This window comes from Anopheles moucheti, chromosome 3 (genome assembly GCF_943734755.1).
Source record: "Anopheles moucheti chromosome 3, idAnoMoucSN_F20_07, whole genome shotgun sequence".
Taxonomy (NCBI): domain Eukaryota; kingdom Metazoa; phylum Arthropoda; class Insecta; order Diptera; family Culicidae; genus Anopheles; species Anopheles moucheti.
Window position 1 is genome coordinate 82,930,660 of NC_069141.1, and position 17,169 is coordinate 82,947,828.

General features: G+C 41.5%; 1 protein-coding gene across 4 annotated transcripts in view; it reads right to left on the reverse strand.

Moving 5' to 3' along the window:
* Positions 1-13,225: 13,225 nt before the first annotated feature.
* LOC128303444 (BMP-binding endothelial regulator protein) overlaps positions 13,226-17,169 on the reverse strand; it is a 70,216-nt gene continuing 66,272 nt past the window's right edge. For all 4 annotated transcript variants that reach the window (XM_053040396.1, XM_053040393.1, XM_053040395.1 and 1 more), the window contains one exon: positions 13,226-17,121. In XM_053040396.1, coding sequence (XP_052896356.1) covers positions 15,856-17,121 — 1,266 coding nt within the window. In that variant the 3' untranslated portion in view covers positions 13,226-15,855. The remainder of the gene's footprint in view (positions 17,122-17,169) is intronic.

Sequence of the window (17,169 nt, forward strand, 5' to 3'; positions counted from 1 at the left end):
AACAGAAACACAGCTCGTGGAGGACATACTGTCAGAGCTTTAGGATTTTTATTCCTTTTTTTTCGTTCTGCACCGTGGGAACGTAGCTTTATGCTCGTTGCAGAAAAAGGGATCAACCTATATTCCCGTGCATTTCCGTCAGAAGTGGTGGCAGGAGCGGTGAGCAAACAGGCTTGATGTCGTTTTTACCACGAAAAAGGGTTACAATTTTTATGTGCCAGGAAGTAAAAAGCAGCTTTAAGTGAAGTAAAGCGCGCACAAAGTAGGGCTGCTTGCTTGCTGATTTGATTTATTTAAATATTCTAGGAGGTGGTGCGTGCTTTTGCATACATTCCGGCGCTAGCATTATCTTAGTGCGGTCAAGGCTTTGCGGAGAGATGGGTTGAGTTAGTGTATACATGTTGAATAATGCGTGGAGTATTACATGATACACATTCAGTTAAAAAAAATATATTTTGTTCAAAATGGCTTTCAACTGGAAACAAAAAGTGCACACATGGTTGTCCCGCTACACCACCATGATGCTGTCAATGTGTCCATCAACGCTACAAAATTAGTAACCCCTATGGGAGAGACGTTCTTATCATTCGCTTCTCCGTTCTACCATTCGGCACTGTTAAATCCCACTTTGCGTGACCGAAATGACTCGCGGGTCTCTGCGCGAGGGTCATAAAATACGGCTCGGGCACCTCAAAACGACGACAGCGCAAAAAAAAGAGAACGCAAAACAAGTATACCGTCAAGCCAACAATTTATGGTACAATTTTAAACCTCACCTTAACACTCGCATGTGTGTGCGCGTGAATCGTGCACCGTGATCGACAAACCACCATCGCTGCATCGCACAGCCTAGTGGGCGCATAGAGGAGAACCGGCGTACAAGCAAAACCGTTCACTTCTCGGTTCTCGCACGATGACAAAAGAAGTGCAGAAGATTAATGCTGGAAATATTTTATCATTTCATTCTAGCATGTTTTGGGAGGAAGGGGTGCGGTTTGCGTACAGCAGGAACAATGGCGCACAGGTTCCAATTTTACGTGCTCAGCGATGCTCTACTACTTGGGCACGGTGGTATGCGGACTGGATTTGTTCTTGGTGATGAATAATTTTTACGCCATCCGTTACGAATGGGGAAAATGAGAAGCGAAGCGAATGGTGGAGATTTTTAAACGAATTTTTTTTTGTGTATACATTTATTCGCTTCTATGACCCCGCAACCATATGTAAATATTGCGCTGCGCTCGGTGGATGAACGGATCGTGTAACAATACAATTTACGAACATCCGGTGCAGGGTGTACGGTAAACCACCAACCAGAACCAAAGTTACATGGATAAAATGATACATGTCCTGAACGACACACGGTGGGAATGGCGCGGATCAAATATGTGGTGAATTTATTTTATTCGAATTTCTGATACTCAAAAATTAACGGAAATTCATATAAAAATCCCTCATTGGTCGATGTCAAAATGATTAAAGTTTTTTTATTAATTTCATCCACGGTGTTTTATATTCCTTCACGCCAGTTAGTAAACATGGATATCTACATTACTGTGAAGTCACTGTTGACTATGATCTAACAATCATAGTCAGGCCTTATCATATTTTAAACTAGCTTTTCTATATACGTTGTGACGTTTGAAATCAAAAATGATGTCTAATGTCATTCTTTATGTCAAAGCATGCGTGGAGCAAAAAAAAACTATTTTCTTTGCTATAACTAACTTCTTTGCTAACTTCCGACTAAAGTTACTTGAAGCTAATTAAATCTTCAATCAACTGGGATTAATGTTTGGAGTTCATACTCTTCATCTAATGTCAATTCGAGTTAACTCTTATATAACGAATTTTAAAGTACAAGTCCGTCCTCAGTCCCAGTGTGCCGCAGTACCAAAGCTCACAAACCTTCAAGCTCTCTTCCCCGAGGTCGGGAAAGGGATAATCGAAACCCAATGATGAAAATTATTTATACGTCCCCACGATTTTATCGATGCGCGTTCCACGCGGGGATACACACAATGGCACTAGATAAATGGGAAGTAAATAAGATAACAAGAGTATGAAATGGAGTTTACAAACACACCCAAAACCATCTAAACCTAAGGGTGTGTAATCCCATCCTTCCTCCCCCAAAAAAAAATGGGTTGGATGCACCGTTTGAGCATAATCCACATAATTACTGCAAAACAATTCACCACAGACAATCGGTACCGCTGTGTTTCATCCTTTCGCCTCTCTTGAATGCTGATTCGATTGCGATAGAAAGCTTTAACATAAATACCCCGTTTCATGCATGCATCCCATGGTGGGTTTGCATTTCATGCATTTTGAAAAACAAAGGAGAGTTTTCGGTGTGGATGCTGTTACGCTGGGGCGGTGACGAGTAGAATGGGTTTATCTTGTTGCTTCTCTCGCACCGTCTCTCGCCACACGTTACACCACATTCGATGCGTCCACATTTAAACCGTGGCGTCGATGTGTACAATGAACTCATAGTGCTAACGCAAGTCGACGGGATCTCGGTGCTTTTACTATGCCATACAGCAGCAAATGCTTCCAGGTATCGCATTTTCCAGGTCAGTAGGTTCCCGGTGGTGCGGTGCGCACTCACTGTTCATACCTGTCCTCCGTATCATATGGTAAACACATGGCCTATTTTCGTTTCGCGTTTTTTTAATGTTCAAAATCTTGCTCTCCTTTCGTTTTTTTTGGACTGATTGTCAGCAAAGCCCAGGTAACGGGCTCGAGGAGCATAATGGTCGGGTTGCTCTAATGTGAAATAAATTGCCGGTACGAGAACCTTTCACCGGGGAGGGTTTTCGGGGCATTTGAACGTATTACAACTAGTTTCAAAAGTGGGCTTAGTTTCTTGCTTGTTTCACCGTGCTGTGCTTTTAGGGATTTTAGTAAATCCATCTTTCAGGTTGACTTTACGCAACAGGTAATCAATCATGGTACGCACACAGCGATGGCTACCGTGGGAAGCCATCATTAGCATGGAGCATCATTATGTTTTCCTTGTGTTGCGCTTAAGAAAATGCTTCATATCCGTGTATTTTCTTTTCATCGGAAACAATCATTTCCCTGGTGGAAGGAAAAGGAAATATTTTCTCTAGGAAAGATATAACGATCGGCGGAATTCCATCAACCGTCTCCAGCTGGAGTCAACAAACATGAGAGTAAAGGAAGCATTTTTTTTTGTGAACGAGATCGCTCGATCGATCGATTAAAGCTTTGGTCGATTTTAGTCCTGGGCGGGCACTCCCGCCAAAGTGAAGTAAAATCGACGAACAGCATTTATTAAAATAAACAAACAACCAAACGCAATCCGAATCGATAATAATTCCGGTTTGCGTTTGTTGTGTGGTTGATTCATTCGCGGGGATGTGTGTGCGTGTGTTTTCATATCCTTCTCCTGCTTCTGACTCAACTCAGATGCTTATCAAATGTGTACCGACAAGCACACGATTTTTGATCAACCGGCAGGCACGGGACCTCTGACTGGAAACTCAATTTATTTTATTTTCTTGGTTGGGTTTTCTCCTTCCAGTGTTCGCTTCGAGCTGGCAAACCATTTTCCGGAAGTACCCACGCCGGAAACGTGACGCGAAACTTCCTTACAGCGCTACACCAAGACCTTAAGTGACATGTCGGGCGCGTACGGATGGCAAAATGATGTCAATATTTGCATGGCCCTCTTCATATCGATGTTTGTTTTTAGGTTTTCTTGCAGTTTTTCCCCCTCCTATGCCACAATCCGCCCTTATCCAGACGAGCTAGCGTAACTATTCGGTTTCTAACGGGTGTGGGCCGTTACAGTTTGGAGGTGGAGCGACTCTCATCCAGACGACCGACACGACACTCTGATGTGATGTAATTTCCGGATAAGGGAACTTTCCAATTATCGGAAAAGTTATTCGAAACCGGCAACTCGAGCAATGAATGCTAATTTTATGTTCGAGCTGGTATGTTTTTGCATACCAAAACCACTAACATCGAGGATTGGATTAAGCTGTGAGTGGTTTCGAACTCAAATTGCAAGCATCGTGTCGGGGTATTAATAATCCAAATAATTATTTTCCACCGAACAAAGTGAAGAGATAATTGCATTAGTTGATTACTAATGCTGCACAATTTTGAAGGATAATTTAAATTTGTTTTGCTATTATCGTTTATTTTACCTGTCAAACGATCAATCAACCACGGAATGGGCCAAATTGGGAAATTAATGCCAATTTTGATTATGATAATTATTCTAAACAATACATAGCACGTCATTAGGTACTCATGAGTCCTTGCAAATCGTTATGCCAAACAAAGAATACTAGGAATTTTGTCTTCAGTTTTTCAAAGTGTAGTAAAAAACACAAAGCTAATTTGCTTGATTCATCTTGGTTGAAAAAAAAAAACACCATAAAATATCGTACTGCGAATAACCTGCCTAATGAAACATGAAGAATAATGTTTGTTTTGCACACAGACGACAGGAAAAACGGGGATTTACTTGCCTTCAGGCGAATTTCCTTTTGTGAACAGTGCTCATCAAAATTGGCATACAAAAAACTTAATGAAACACAAGCAGTTCGGCAGCTTAGTTATCGGAAAATACATACCCGGTGGGTAGAAAATATTACCCTCTGCTCAGTGAAGAAATCGGAAAAGCTTCCTCAACCACCGAAACCCGATTAGTCACCCCCGTCGAAAACGTCAAAAACAGTCAAACACAGGCTGTCGTTTCCTGGCTCGAGGGCAGGTGGCTTTAATTTCCCGGCGCTACCTTTCCACCGCGCATCTTAAAAACCCCTTTCGGGCACAACGTTAAAGGATAACGACCCGGCAACAAAACACAGCCAGCGGAATGTTGGGCACGGAAAATGGGGAACGATTAACTTTCGCAGCACAATAATTTCCCAATAGCAAAAACCGTACGTTCTTATCTTAGGACCCAATGGTTCGGAAACGCAAAACCCCGAGACAAGAAACTGGGCGCTTACTGAGCAAACGTGTTCCGTCTCCTTATCCGTCCGGCCCTCCTTTGCTTCGCTTGCGTAACCCTCGTCCTAGCGCATGCTTGAGCATGCCAAGAATGAGAGAAAAGTTTTGGCGGGAAATGCGGAAACTTTGCACATATTTCGCTCGCCGACAGTATCGTAAATAATTTATAACCTTCTTCAATACACTCTTCTAGCGGCCAGAGTCTTCTTTACCAGCACCAACCGGGCCCGCCTGGAGTGAGGCAAAACCATCGACGGAAAAACAATGGGCACGTCAAAACAACGATCCAAATCGACCCAATGCCAATGGAATCGGCGGTAGTACTGTTGCTTCGGTTCGGTTTGCCGACCGTTGCCTTACGGCACGAGGGTATGGCGAGATAGGATAGGAATATATTTTATGTCCCTCGCCATCCGCACCCTACGGAAACTTCGGATTTTCGGTAGTTGAAATGACCCTCAAAACAAATACAAAACGGTTGGGAAAATTCATCGCTTTTTCCCGGTTCCAACACCAGAGGGAAAAGAGGGAATGTTGGTGTTAGTTGTGTGCCGCTGGTAGGGACGCAATATTAAAGGCAATTGAAATTTAATCTTCAGTTTTCCTTAACAAAACACTCGAAGCTTAGCATAGCTCTGTTACCTTCAAGGTAACACAATGGCAGCCGGGAGGGTGCAATTTTCCCACCACAAAATTTTCACCTCGCTTTCACGCAAAGTGAAAAGTGCACATGCCCTTACGGACCGAAATCATGATCACGTTTCGACCGGATGGAGAAACAACAACAAAAAAACCCCACGGAACCCCGGGAACGGAACACGCGCAACCCGCGCAATAAAATGAAACTGAAAATGGAACGGGGAAAAGCGAAAACGAAACTATTGTACCCATAACCCCGGAAACGATCCTGCTATCGATGATCGTAAAAACGAAGAACGAATGGGAGTTTTGGTGCTTTGTTGTTGTTGTTGTTGTTGTTGTTGTTTTTCTTTGGCAATATTTCCTGGCCAAAGGTTTGACTGAGTGTGGGGGTGCCTTTTTTCCGGGTTTGTAGTTCCACCAGGATGCCGTTTCACCAGTCGATTGATATTTACGTGATGTAACAAACACCGATCCGAGGGTTAAGAAAAACAACGCCAAACGAACGATTGGAAAATGGGTGGAATAATGGGTGCTGATAGAAGGAATGAAGGATCAGCGGTAGTAAATGCCACGCTTGAGAAAGTTTTCCCAAAACAAAATGGCCTTTGGACTCCGGAAGGCGACGAAACAGAGAGAGAGAGGAACAACAACAAAAAAACACCCAAAATAGAAAAAAAAGTAAAACAGACTCGGGCCGTGTTGTTATACCGCAGTTGCTCCTGTTTTGTTCATCACGATGCGTTTGTGCTTGTGGCTGAACTGTTTTGGGGCATATTTTCGACGGGGGGGGGTAGAGGCTTTAGTTATGCTTTCCAAACTTCGGCATCAACTCTGCCCCGGCGGACTGGTACCGATCTGCTCGAAGGTCAGCACCGGACAACCTAAACTAACACATTTGCTTTGTTATTTTTTGTTTCTTCCCTCCATACGATTCGGATTGTTTTTCTTGAGCCGCATGCTTTCAAAACAATGCATTAGACAATGGGAAAAACGGATTGTTGGGTGTCAGGTGTGGGGCAAAAGCGAACGCGAACGATATGAATAAAACGGTACTGAAAACCCGGCCATATTCATTTGGGGTTGAAAGCCCACAAGGTACTCCACCGAACACTAATCGCATCGGGTTGTGGAAAAGTGTGTTTTTTTAAAGCAACTTCTCGAAACATATTTCCGACATGGTACAGGGAAATGCGATTGTAGAAAGGAAGACAGTTCTTCAACCAATTTGCGACAGGTTATTTTGGCAATGAAAGAACATTTGTTGGATCTTTCATCTACCGGAATTTCCACATCGAAATAATCCAATAGAGCATAAGTGATTCATTTATTACCATGTTTACTCGTATTTTTACTTTATATTGTTTCAAAAGCAAGTATATATTATAATGGGCGAATTCTAATACCATCGCTGACTTCCGCCTATACAGATTGCATACATTTAGGCGGTTATTTGATTTATTTGTGTGAGGTAATCATTACGGATTGTAAAGCTTGTAATAAGATAATCATTGTACATCTGCCAATAATAAGTTCTTCTTCAAACGCTTTATACTAAACGTATATAAATCAATGCTGCTACCTTTACAGAGCATACTTATGAAACATGTACAAGATCAAAGCTTATTCCCATGCTGGGTGTTTTATTGAGGGGCTTGTTGGGCGCTACTGTACATGCAACACACTGTTTGCACACCTATTCCACATGATTTAGCTCGATCAAACACTCTCTAACTTGACCCACAAAAGTTATCCTTGGAAAGAGATAACCAGAACAAATCGAATCATCCTCACCTGTAAAATCTTATTTCGTGGAAATTCTGTTACGATGGTCCGTTAGGAATTCGGGTGCCTCCGGGAATTGCGGGAAAAAATCTTCCAAACACAAGTCGTGCCCAACGGAGCAGTTGCCTGTTGTTTTTTCTATAAGCAGTATGATCAATGATGGGATTGACCAAGGAAAAGAAGATTGTTGCAAGCCCCCCAACATCAGCTCCCCGCAAGAATGGAGTTGATTTTTTAAATGATGATATATTTTGTTTACAAGAAGTTATCTTTGTTTATCTCCAATGAAGGGAAACTGTTAGGCAATTTATCAAATCAATGTTACTACCATAAAAGTCCACGGAAGTTTGTCAAACCCTTGTCTGATCTGTGTAAACCGTATTTTACCCAGCCAGTATCTTTCCAGTCTAAAATGTCTTTCCATCCATCAGCTAGGTAAAAGGTGACAACTTCACAAGGTTACCTGGTTCCACGAAAAGCTGTAGGTTAAAATATAAAAAACCTCCCCATCACGTGTATTACATCTTATTTCCGCCTTTGAAGTTATAAATGAATGATAACAAAATTAGTAAAATCAACATCCAGAATTCAGAGAACGGGATAAAAGGACGAAAAGGAGATGAAAAATGCATCCCTGACATCTAAAGGCCTTTAATTCAAACGAGTGGGCCCATCAACACCCTTCCCGTGTGGAAGGTCGATCGCAAGAAGGCGTTTGAAGTTACACGGCAAGGAACACCATTCGCCGCTCCAGATTTCACCTCACTCAATTACACCATTACCGTCCCGTTCTACATTTCGGATCAGTGCGCAAAATAAAAAACTGGAAGGGCGCAAGATTTTATCGTATCATTCTTTAATGTGATGCTCTTTAAATCATGCTCCTTTTGCAGACCGTGAAATCGGCTTTTAAGCAACGTGTTACTAAATTGGGCCTAGTTGATTTCCACTTTCAGGAACACAGTTTTCCTTTCTCATAATCTTCTTCGACATTGTGCGCAGCGGTACAGCAAAATGGAACAATAAGCGTACTTGCAACAAAGATGGAGAACTCATATCAGCTAAGGTATTCAGTAGGATGAAATGGGTGCTTAACATGTTATAGTTTGGATTTAGCCTGGTCTTACTTCTGGATTGTTGAAATATTATGCTCGATACGAGTTGGAAACAGGTGGAAAAAAAACATACAAAGAAAAATCACACTGCTTGGTTGTTGGCAGGCAACCATGTGAGCAATAGGTTTTGATCGTGTAACTAGCGCGTGTACTCGTAAGACATTGACGCACCCGTGCGGCGATTTAAACGAATGGGTAGCATTAAGCAAAACCAGCAAAAACTAGTGTACGAAACTCGGTGTCAGTTCAGGTAGTTGCGGATTTACTATATGGATTTCAAAGCTCAGCTGTGCAATGCCGAGTGTAGTATGTAAGCGAACAGAACAGGAGGCAAAATTGGATCCATTTCTCTTTGTTTCAGACGAGCTTGTGGGCTAATTGATCTTTTGCTGCAATATTTTGCGTTGGTAAATCTTCCGAGCTACTCACCAATCACAGCTGCGATTTGTTCAATCATTAAAACCTCACGTTAAGTTTTCTCACTCCCTGCCTCAATTATAAGGGTTATCCGTTGACGTTCTTGAATCTTACTTCTAGGATGTCTAAATTTGAAAAAAAAACATCGTCATTACCCTTATTTACATAAAATGCTTGTAAAAATTCCATTCCCAGCAGGGTACACATCTTTAAAATGATCTGTTTTGGATGTAAAGCTCTTTCTCTCTATCTCAAAGCAAAAGAAGTCCCAGCGGGAGGGCTTTAAGCATAAATAGCAAAAGAAAGAAGCGAAGTAATCAGAGTTCCTACAAATGGATGTCGTTAGCATTTAAGTCAGAAATAAGATGTCTCGGATGTTTTTTGTTGAATGCGATTCGTTAGTCCGATTTATATCCACAGCAAAATAACGTGGAGACTTTCATAGCTTAAAAGATAACCTAAGTTGCTTGTTTCATGGATGCGTATGCTTCAACTGTGTTTCATTTAGCCAAGCTGTATTTTGACAGAGGAACTTTTGTTAGTTAAAAATCAAACTCCCCAAACGTACACGTAAGAAAATTTACACACAGACTACACAGGCTTCAGGAAAGGTAGAGCAATAGTACGATGGGAAGTTCCCGGAAACAAAAGAAAAGCGCTATTTTTGGATGTTGTAATTAAAATGTAACTCTTTAATATTTCCAAACCATTCATGTACTTACTACTAGCGAACGAAAACAAAAGTAAACATCATGAAAGAGAGAAAGGAGAAAAGGGGAGAAAAAGAGAGAAAATGAAATTGGCAAAACAGTTTTGCTGGCTGGTACATTCCCTCCCGAAACTACATTACATTAAGCTAAGCCATCGCTTTAGGCATTCGTATCGTTCAGAGAATATCAAACTTTAACTTTGTTCGACGTCGAACAGGCGAAACAAAAACCAACACGACACATATCGAATCGGGTGTAACGAACCCGTTCAACGTGATACTATCAGAAACAAAGCAAATGAGTTAAGAATTTCTGAAATAGTTTTAAATAGCGGGATAAGCAAATGAAAGGCACAAAAGAAAAAGTAACAGTTAAGCCGAAACGAAAACATATCATGAATGCAAACAAACAACAGACATATCAAAACAAATGAACAAAAGATTAACCCCAAATGATGTAGCTTTCTATGATGCAGGAATGAACGGAGATGGAAGCATGACAAGCAAAATTGTATATACACATAGTATTCAACCGGAAGCGTACGATGTATGTGTTCGTGTTTAAGCAGTTTTAAGCCATCATGCGATCGGGCACGGTACGCTTGTTAAATCAGATCGATGTATTGAGATGTAGAAGGAACAGAAAAAAAGAGCAAAAAGAAAAATCGTTAGCAATAAGCGTTGTATAACAATTTGTTTTGACCCAGTTAATGCGTATGCAAAAGAGAATGTAACACAAAGATGATGAACACGTAGTTAGGCGACGACAGATACTAAAACTGCGACAGAAAGGAAAGGAGATAGAGAATTGAACATGTTAAATGTTTTGTTGAGAAAAGGAAAAAGTTTAATAGCAAAGCAGAAAACGAACAAACGACAAGGACACAGATGAAATGACACAGTTCAACTAAAAACCAACAAGCAAACAAACACGACCAGCAAACTGAACGCATCAAACAAATAAAACATGAACATGATACACAAAAACAAACAAAGGAAAGAGAAAATGTTACAAAAACTCCCAGTTTTGTATACCTTACGTGATCGAACTCGTATTCATATTGAATATATTAGGGCCAAAGAAATGAACCGATGGGAAATTGAAAATTAAATGCAACCAAACGAATACACGTAAGTGACACGTTGTTAAGTAAAAACGAAACAAATAAATTTAAAAACAAAGCAACAACTTAAGGCATGAACAACTTAAGGCAGAAACTAAATTATGTAAAAATCGAAACAAACAAAACACCGTTGTGTTTCAGTTCAGCAATAAAACCCCCGCATTTTTATTCGACACTAGGGATTTATTACGTACCAATAATGATGCAATGGAAAAGCAATGAATAGCACAATTATTAACAACAAAAAAACATAAATTTCGAACCTAACCAAAGACATGCAACACACTACACGCGCGTAGCAAGGTGAAAACGTGTCGAACTGTTTACGGCAGTGTGACGACACGGCATGTTGTGTTATTTATTGGGTTAAATGAACCATTTCGGTTTATTAGTAAAACCTGGCACAGTGTTTTAGAATGGTAAAAAGGACAGTTAAAACAACAAGAGAACTTTGTTAGCAATTCTGTTTGTGTTTGTATAGAAAGAATTAACGAAACTGTTGTGGAACGTAAAGCATGTAAGGAACAATGCGTTGGCTTTGTCTGGATAGATTCAGTCAATAGTAGCGTGTAAAATATTTTATTGCTAAAGAAACCCACAGATAAACCCCCAAAAGCGTTAAAGGGAAAGCCCTGCACTCAATCGAAAACCGACCAGGCGTTTGAAGCGTTTCTTTTCAGAGTTTAAGCGTTTTCCGTTGTTGTGAGCTCGTCTAGTCTTCTGTTCCTACCTCATGAGGTAACGATGGCAACGACGCACATGTTCAATCACTTGTTACAATCATCACAACTACCAGTGAACGGCGAGTTGTTTTCTGTTAGATGTAAAATGTGTCTATTTACCCGTTTGCTTGATTCTGTTGCTGGTAGAGTATTATTCGTAGCTACTTATTTACAAAAGCTCCGTTCTGATGATAACTTGTACTTGAATGTGTTTTCCTACGTAAGGGGTTTTCCCGACTTTCCAAACTATTTACCGCTGTTGTTTCCGTTCAGATATGTAACAAATGTTGCTTTAAGGTACAAGATTTTAAGAAACGCGAACGTGTAAACATTCACATCAAAACATAAATCAAACATGAAACGAAAACGAACACAAACCACACAAACTACCGAACAGAACCAAACTTAAAACCGACTTCGGACTGCTAACTTATGCTACTTCTTTGTCTCTTTACTACTCGTTGTCGTGAATCAAAAGAATGTATGAACAAAAAAGTTTAGAAAAAAGAAAACAATCGAAACTATCATCCAACGGGCTCGTGTTTTGATTTGTCGTGTTCGCTATTACTCGCTGTTAATAACAACCAAAGCCGATCGACACCAGATGAAGAATTCACTAACAAAAAAGTGGCATACAATAAGCCATGTACAGCACGCAACAGCAGGAAAGATGTTCGTTTATGCAAATGGCAAGTTGTAAAATATACCGCGCATCATTCATTTCTTCCATCTTCAGATCATGTTCGTGCTGCTGTGCAAATGAAAGACGCATACAGTAAGCGAACTAATTGCAAAGCAGTAAACCAATGTACCGCAAAACAAAGGAAAAAGAAAGCCTAAAATTCTACCAACAAAAATCCATACCGAAACAAACAAACAGAAAATCACATACATATCTCATATCTCGTCTTCGTAGTTATGTAAAGAATACTAAACTAACATGCTAAAACGCTGGTGGTGTCGAATGGTCAGAAAAAAAACGGAACGGAATGAATACAATCGCAACATGGAATGCAAAAGGGGAAATGGAGAAGAAAAATAAAACATATCAGTAAACGATTGAACGTTGGCACGTGTTTATTGTTTGAGTTTTATTTGGTGAGAAATAACTGGTTGATATTGGGCTAGATCCAATGATGTCCTGTATCGAAATTAATCCTGGGCATTATTTCTTCTGCTCTCTCTCTCTCTCAACTATTGTGCTGTCGCTGTTTCAAACCGTCAGATCAAATTCCAATGCTTGTGTTACAAATTGCATACATGTTGGCGCTAAAGCTATGGACCGAAACAGAAACCAGGATGAGAATGTACTGCGGATTGCATACAACACGGGGTATTTGTTTTTGCATTTCATACAATCAGCGACACATGCGACAAAGTCGACGTACAGATGACGCTACCGTATTCATCATGGATGACAGACACGTCTCAACTTTCTCATTATTAGAATAAGTATTGTTATGTACCATTTAGAGTTTAGAGTCCACTATTTTTCAATTAAGTTACTTATACACACTAGTTTAGCTTCCATGTTGTTATCAAGCATTTCTAAAATTTCTTAATTATAATCAGCATATAATGAAATTGTAAGAACACTCGTATGTCGAGGTACCACAGTACTCGCCCATGGAACAGTGTCATCATGTTTCAAAACAATATTCATCTAAATGTGTCTTTCATCTTTCACATACATTGTAGTTTATTACTGTTGGTCATTTTCACTCACAACACACGATCTCTTCATGGTATGAAAGGAGTCTGCTGCATCCCTTCCGAAGCGAACGTACCGCTAGGTATCGTTCCCGGTTCGGCAAAATAAAAGAAAGGTAAATAACAAAATAAAATATTCACCGGATCAACGGTTTGGGTATTTGCAGCAATGAGTGCGTATGCACAACACACACGCAAGTACAGGATCGTACGCACGCATTCGTTTTAAAGTGTAAACATTGTTTTAATTAATTTAGAGCTTCATGAACTTCGAGGTTTTGCACAATAAATTAGATTTACTTTACGTTTACTTTATATAACGTACGCCCATTATTTGTTCCTTGTTTGGACGAATCCATTTCGCCTTCACTGCTTAATGCTATTTGTTCCAAGTTTTCGTAATTGTTTCTATGTGTATGTATGTATGTTTTCGTACGTTATGTATGCTTCCGACGCGCTTGTAACCACGTGCCCAACTTTCTCTATGTTTGTGTACGTTGGTATGTGTGTAGGAACCATTAGAGATACAGTAAAACAAATCATCCGTGTAAAAAGTGCGTTTCCACCTTGTTCGTGTTTCCTTTCACCTGTTTTTGTTTTGTTTACTTGAGTAACTTTCAGAAATCGTTTACTATCCTTACTTCTCACTTGTTCAGCCTATTTGCTCCTTTCATAGTTCAATTCGATTCGTTCACCTTTTCTGCCATTCGTTTGCGCAACGCTTTTTTGTTTTGTTTTGTTCAATTTCATTTAACTAATTCACTCACGAGATCACATTTTGCGCTGCTATTTATTGGTTTAACATGCTTTTTTGTTGTTGTTTTTTCTATTTTTCATTTCCTACACTAATTCTCCTTTCCTATTAAGTAAACACACACTTTACACCTCCGTTTTTACTTCCGCTTTTTGTATTATATCTCTTTCGCACTTTTTGTTCTCCACTTTTATTTCTCTCATTTTCTTTTATCTTATTCTGTTGTTGTTTAACATTTTACTTATTTCCTACCTACAGCATACAGTTTAGTATACCACTTATTTCACTGGAGAGTTGTTTTGTTTGTTGTTTGTGTGGCCTTTTACGTTTATTTTTTTATGTTTAGTTTATCGTTGTATCTTAACTACTCCTTACGTTCGTCCTTCCATCAGCTATTCTTCGATGTGCGAGCTGTTACCAAATTGTTTTATAGTAAATACGAGCAGGTTTAGCATTCCAACGGAGAATGAGTGTGAGTATGAAACGGAACGTTGAAATCGCTGGATGAAATGTGGTGTTGGCGATCAAGCAAAGCGTTTTGATGTATGGGATTTGCAAAATTATGGAATGTTGAGATTTGTTTGTGGTACACGCGCTCATACAAACACATGATAAGAACGCAATAGAAAAAATGATTAAATGATCCCAATTGTTAAGGTAGAACAAAAAAAAAACGGTTTTAGCTGTTCTTGCTTTTGCGTACATCTCGTAGTATGCGAAGGATTGCTGAAGAAAGGATGAACCTGTCCTTTAAACGATTAAGAAAGGAAATAAATACTGATGAATGTCACAAATAGAAGTACTCATAGGTTCGGTAGTAGTAGGACCGTTGTGCATTGACAACACCCAGAGCAGACCTCTGAAAAAACCGACACAAACGCTCACCAAATGAGCCTAAGCCTTCCTAATGATGGTTAAACATTACGTACTAAAGTAATAAAATTATTAAAATAACGCGATTCGAAGGGGATTATTAAAAAAATAACATAAAATCCTAGCCTTAACTGTAACCGGAGGAGAGAAATAGATAAGAAACCGTCGAGCGTAAGAGCAGAAAGAGGAGCTGATGTGGGGAGTGAACTGTGTGGCAAACGATCATCGCTTCTAAAACGATCCTACGAGTACGTACTTACTAACATAAAACACTTTTCCGTCTCCTTCTTTCCTTAACTTAGTCTAACATAATAACAGGCGCTAGTAATAAAATTGAACTCGTAAAATCAGCCGGAAATTTAAAACATTTGCATTCCTCTTTCTCTTCCTTTCCTGTTGCACCCTTCCCACATGCACACACTGCATGGTCGGACTTTAAGTATGTTTTCTCCATTCGTTCATACGATCCTCATGAGAGTTTTCCCGCCCACTTTCACCGGAACCGGAAGAAGGTCGCTGCCTTGCATCCGTTTGTGAGATTATTCTTTTTGTTTTGTTTTGTAGATTCATCGACTCCTCCAGTCCCAAATTCTTGACGTGGATGAGCAACCGTGAAGAGGGAGGCTGAGGAGAAGAGGGAGAAAAGAAGAGAAGCCCACACACGCACACACACAAACATACACACATTCGAACCTGCGGTAACTAATATGTACAACGTAATGGCTTCCTTACTGGGACGTGTCCTTACTAACAGAACGGACCGATTCCGTCTGCAACCTAACTAGTGCTTAACTACACCTTAAACGCAGTACAACAAGCGAGAGTATGTTTCTTAAAAAGAAAACAACAGAGTCGTTAGAATGGGCATAGGAAGGAAAGGAAGGTTGTCGAAGGAGGTCAGCCGCATACATTGGCGAGTTGATGAGTGGGGTCGCCATTTCGCTTCCAGCAAACCAGTGCCTCTAAAGCGATGTGACCACAGATACATGCGGGTGTGGAAGGATAGGATCTAACGCTGAAGTGGCGGTGGTGTCCTACGACTACCACCTAACGGCCGTAAAGGGATGTTGTTTTGCTCTTGCTGTTTTTGCTGCTGCTTCCTATAGAGTGGATGATGTAGTAGCTTGTGATGCTTCCGATCGTGTACCATCAGTGGTAGCAGATCCAGTGGGTCCTCACCCTGCGGCTCGATCAGCTTCGGTCGTCGTAACCGCTTCGGATGTCGACGAATGTTGTTGTGCTGCGTTGTACCGGCAACGATAGCGTTCGGTTCGTGTGCGGCTGATCCTCTCACGTACGGTAGCATTCCGGACGCGTTACGACTACAACCGGTCAGCGAGCGCCAGTCCGGCAGCTGCACACCCTGCCGGACGCACTCGTGCGCATACGCCGCCATACTGTCACAGTAGCACTGAAGATGGGGACACTCGCACATGTCAAACTTACACGACGCGAAGTAGTTGTCCGGGTTGAGCAGTGAGTTACACCGACCGAACACTTCCGGCGTGCGGAGCGCTTTGCAGAGCGGGACAAACTTCTTCGATTTGCACTGCGGATGGCGTGCGGCCAATTCCTTCTTGTTCTGACGCGTACACGCCTTGGGACCACCGACCGCCCACGAACGTGCGAAGCGCCACACGTTGTGCGTCATGTTCAATCCGCCCCGCGTGAACAGATCGTCCCGGAAGATGCTGTTGTAGTTGCCGCACAGCCCGCACAGCTTGCCCTTGTACGCGGTCGGCACCTGCACCTGGATAAAGTTGAGCCCGTCCCAGGACAGCTTCACGCCGAGTGCCGTCTCCACGATCACCTCCGTACCGTCGCCGCTCCGATAAATGTGCAGCGTGTCGTTTAACCGATACGGTGGCTCGACCCGCGTCCCGTTCACCTTCACTCGCATCCGGTGGCCCAGGTTCACCTTCACACCCTCCAGCTTCAGCGTGACCGTCTTCGTCCAGGACGAGTACTTCGTGAGCCGCGCATCGTTCGTGACGCGGATCGAAAACGTGTGGCCGACACAGTCCGCCGTCAGCTGATACTTGCACGAACCCTGGAAGCTGTAGAAGTTACCGTCGAACGTTTTGTAGTGCGGATCACCGAACACGGTACAGACGGCCGGGCTTTCGACACACCGGGGACAGCATTCGCCCGACACGGTGAGAAGCGTTTCGTTCGGGCCACACTTCTTCTTCGGACATTGGATTTTCGCACAGCGAACCTCACCGGCCCGACATTCGCAGGAAGTACATGCGTTCTGGCTCCAGGTTTCGTTGTTCTAAAGATGTGAAAGAGAAAGTGAGTGAAAGCCAAATGAATAAATCTT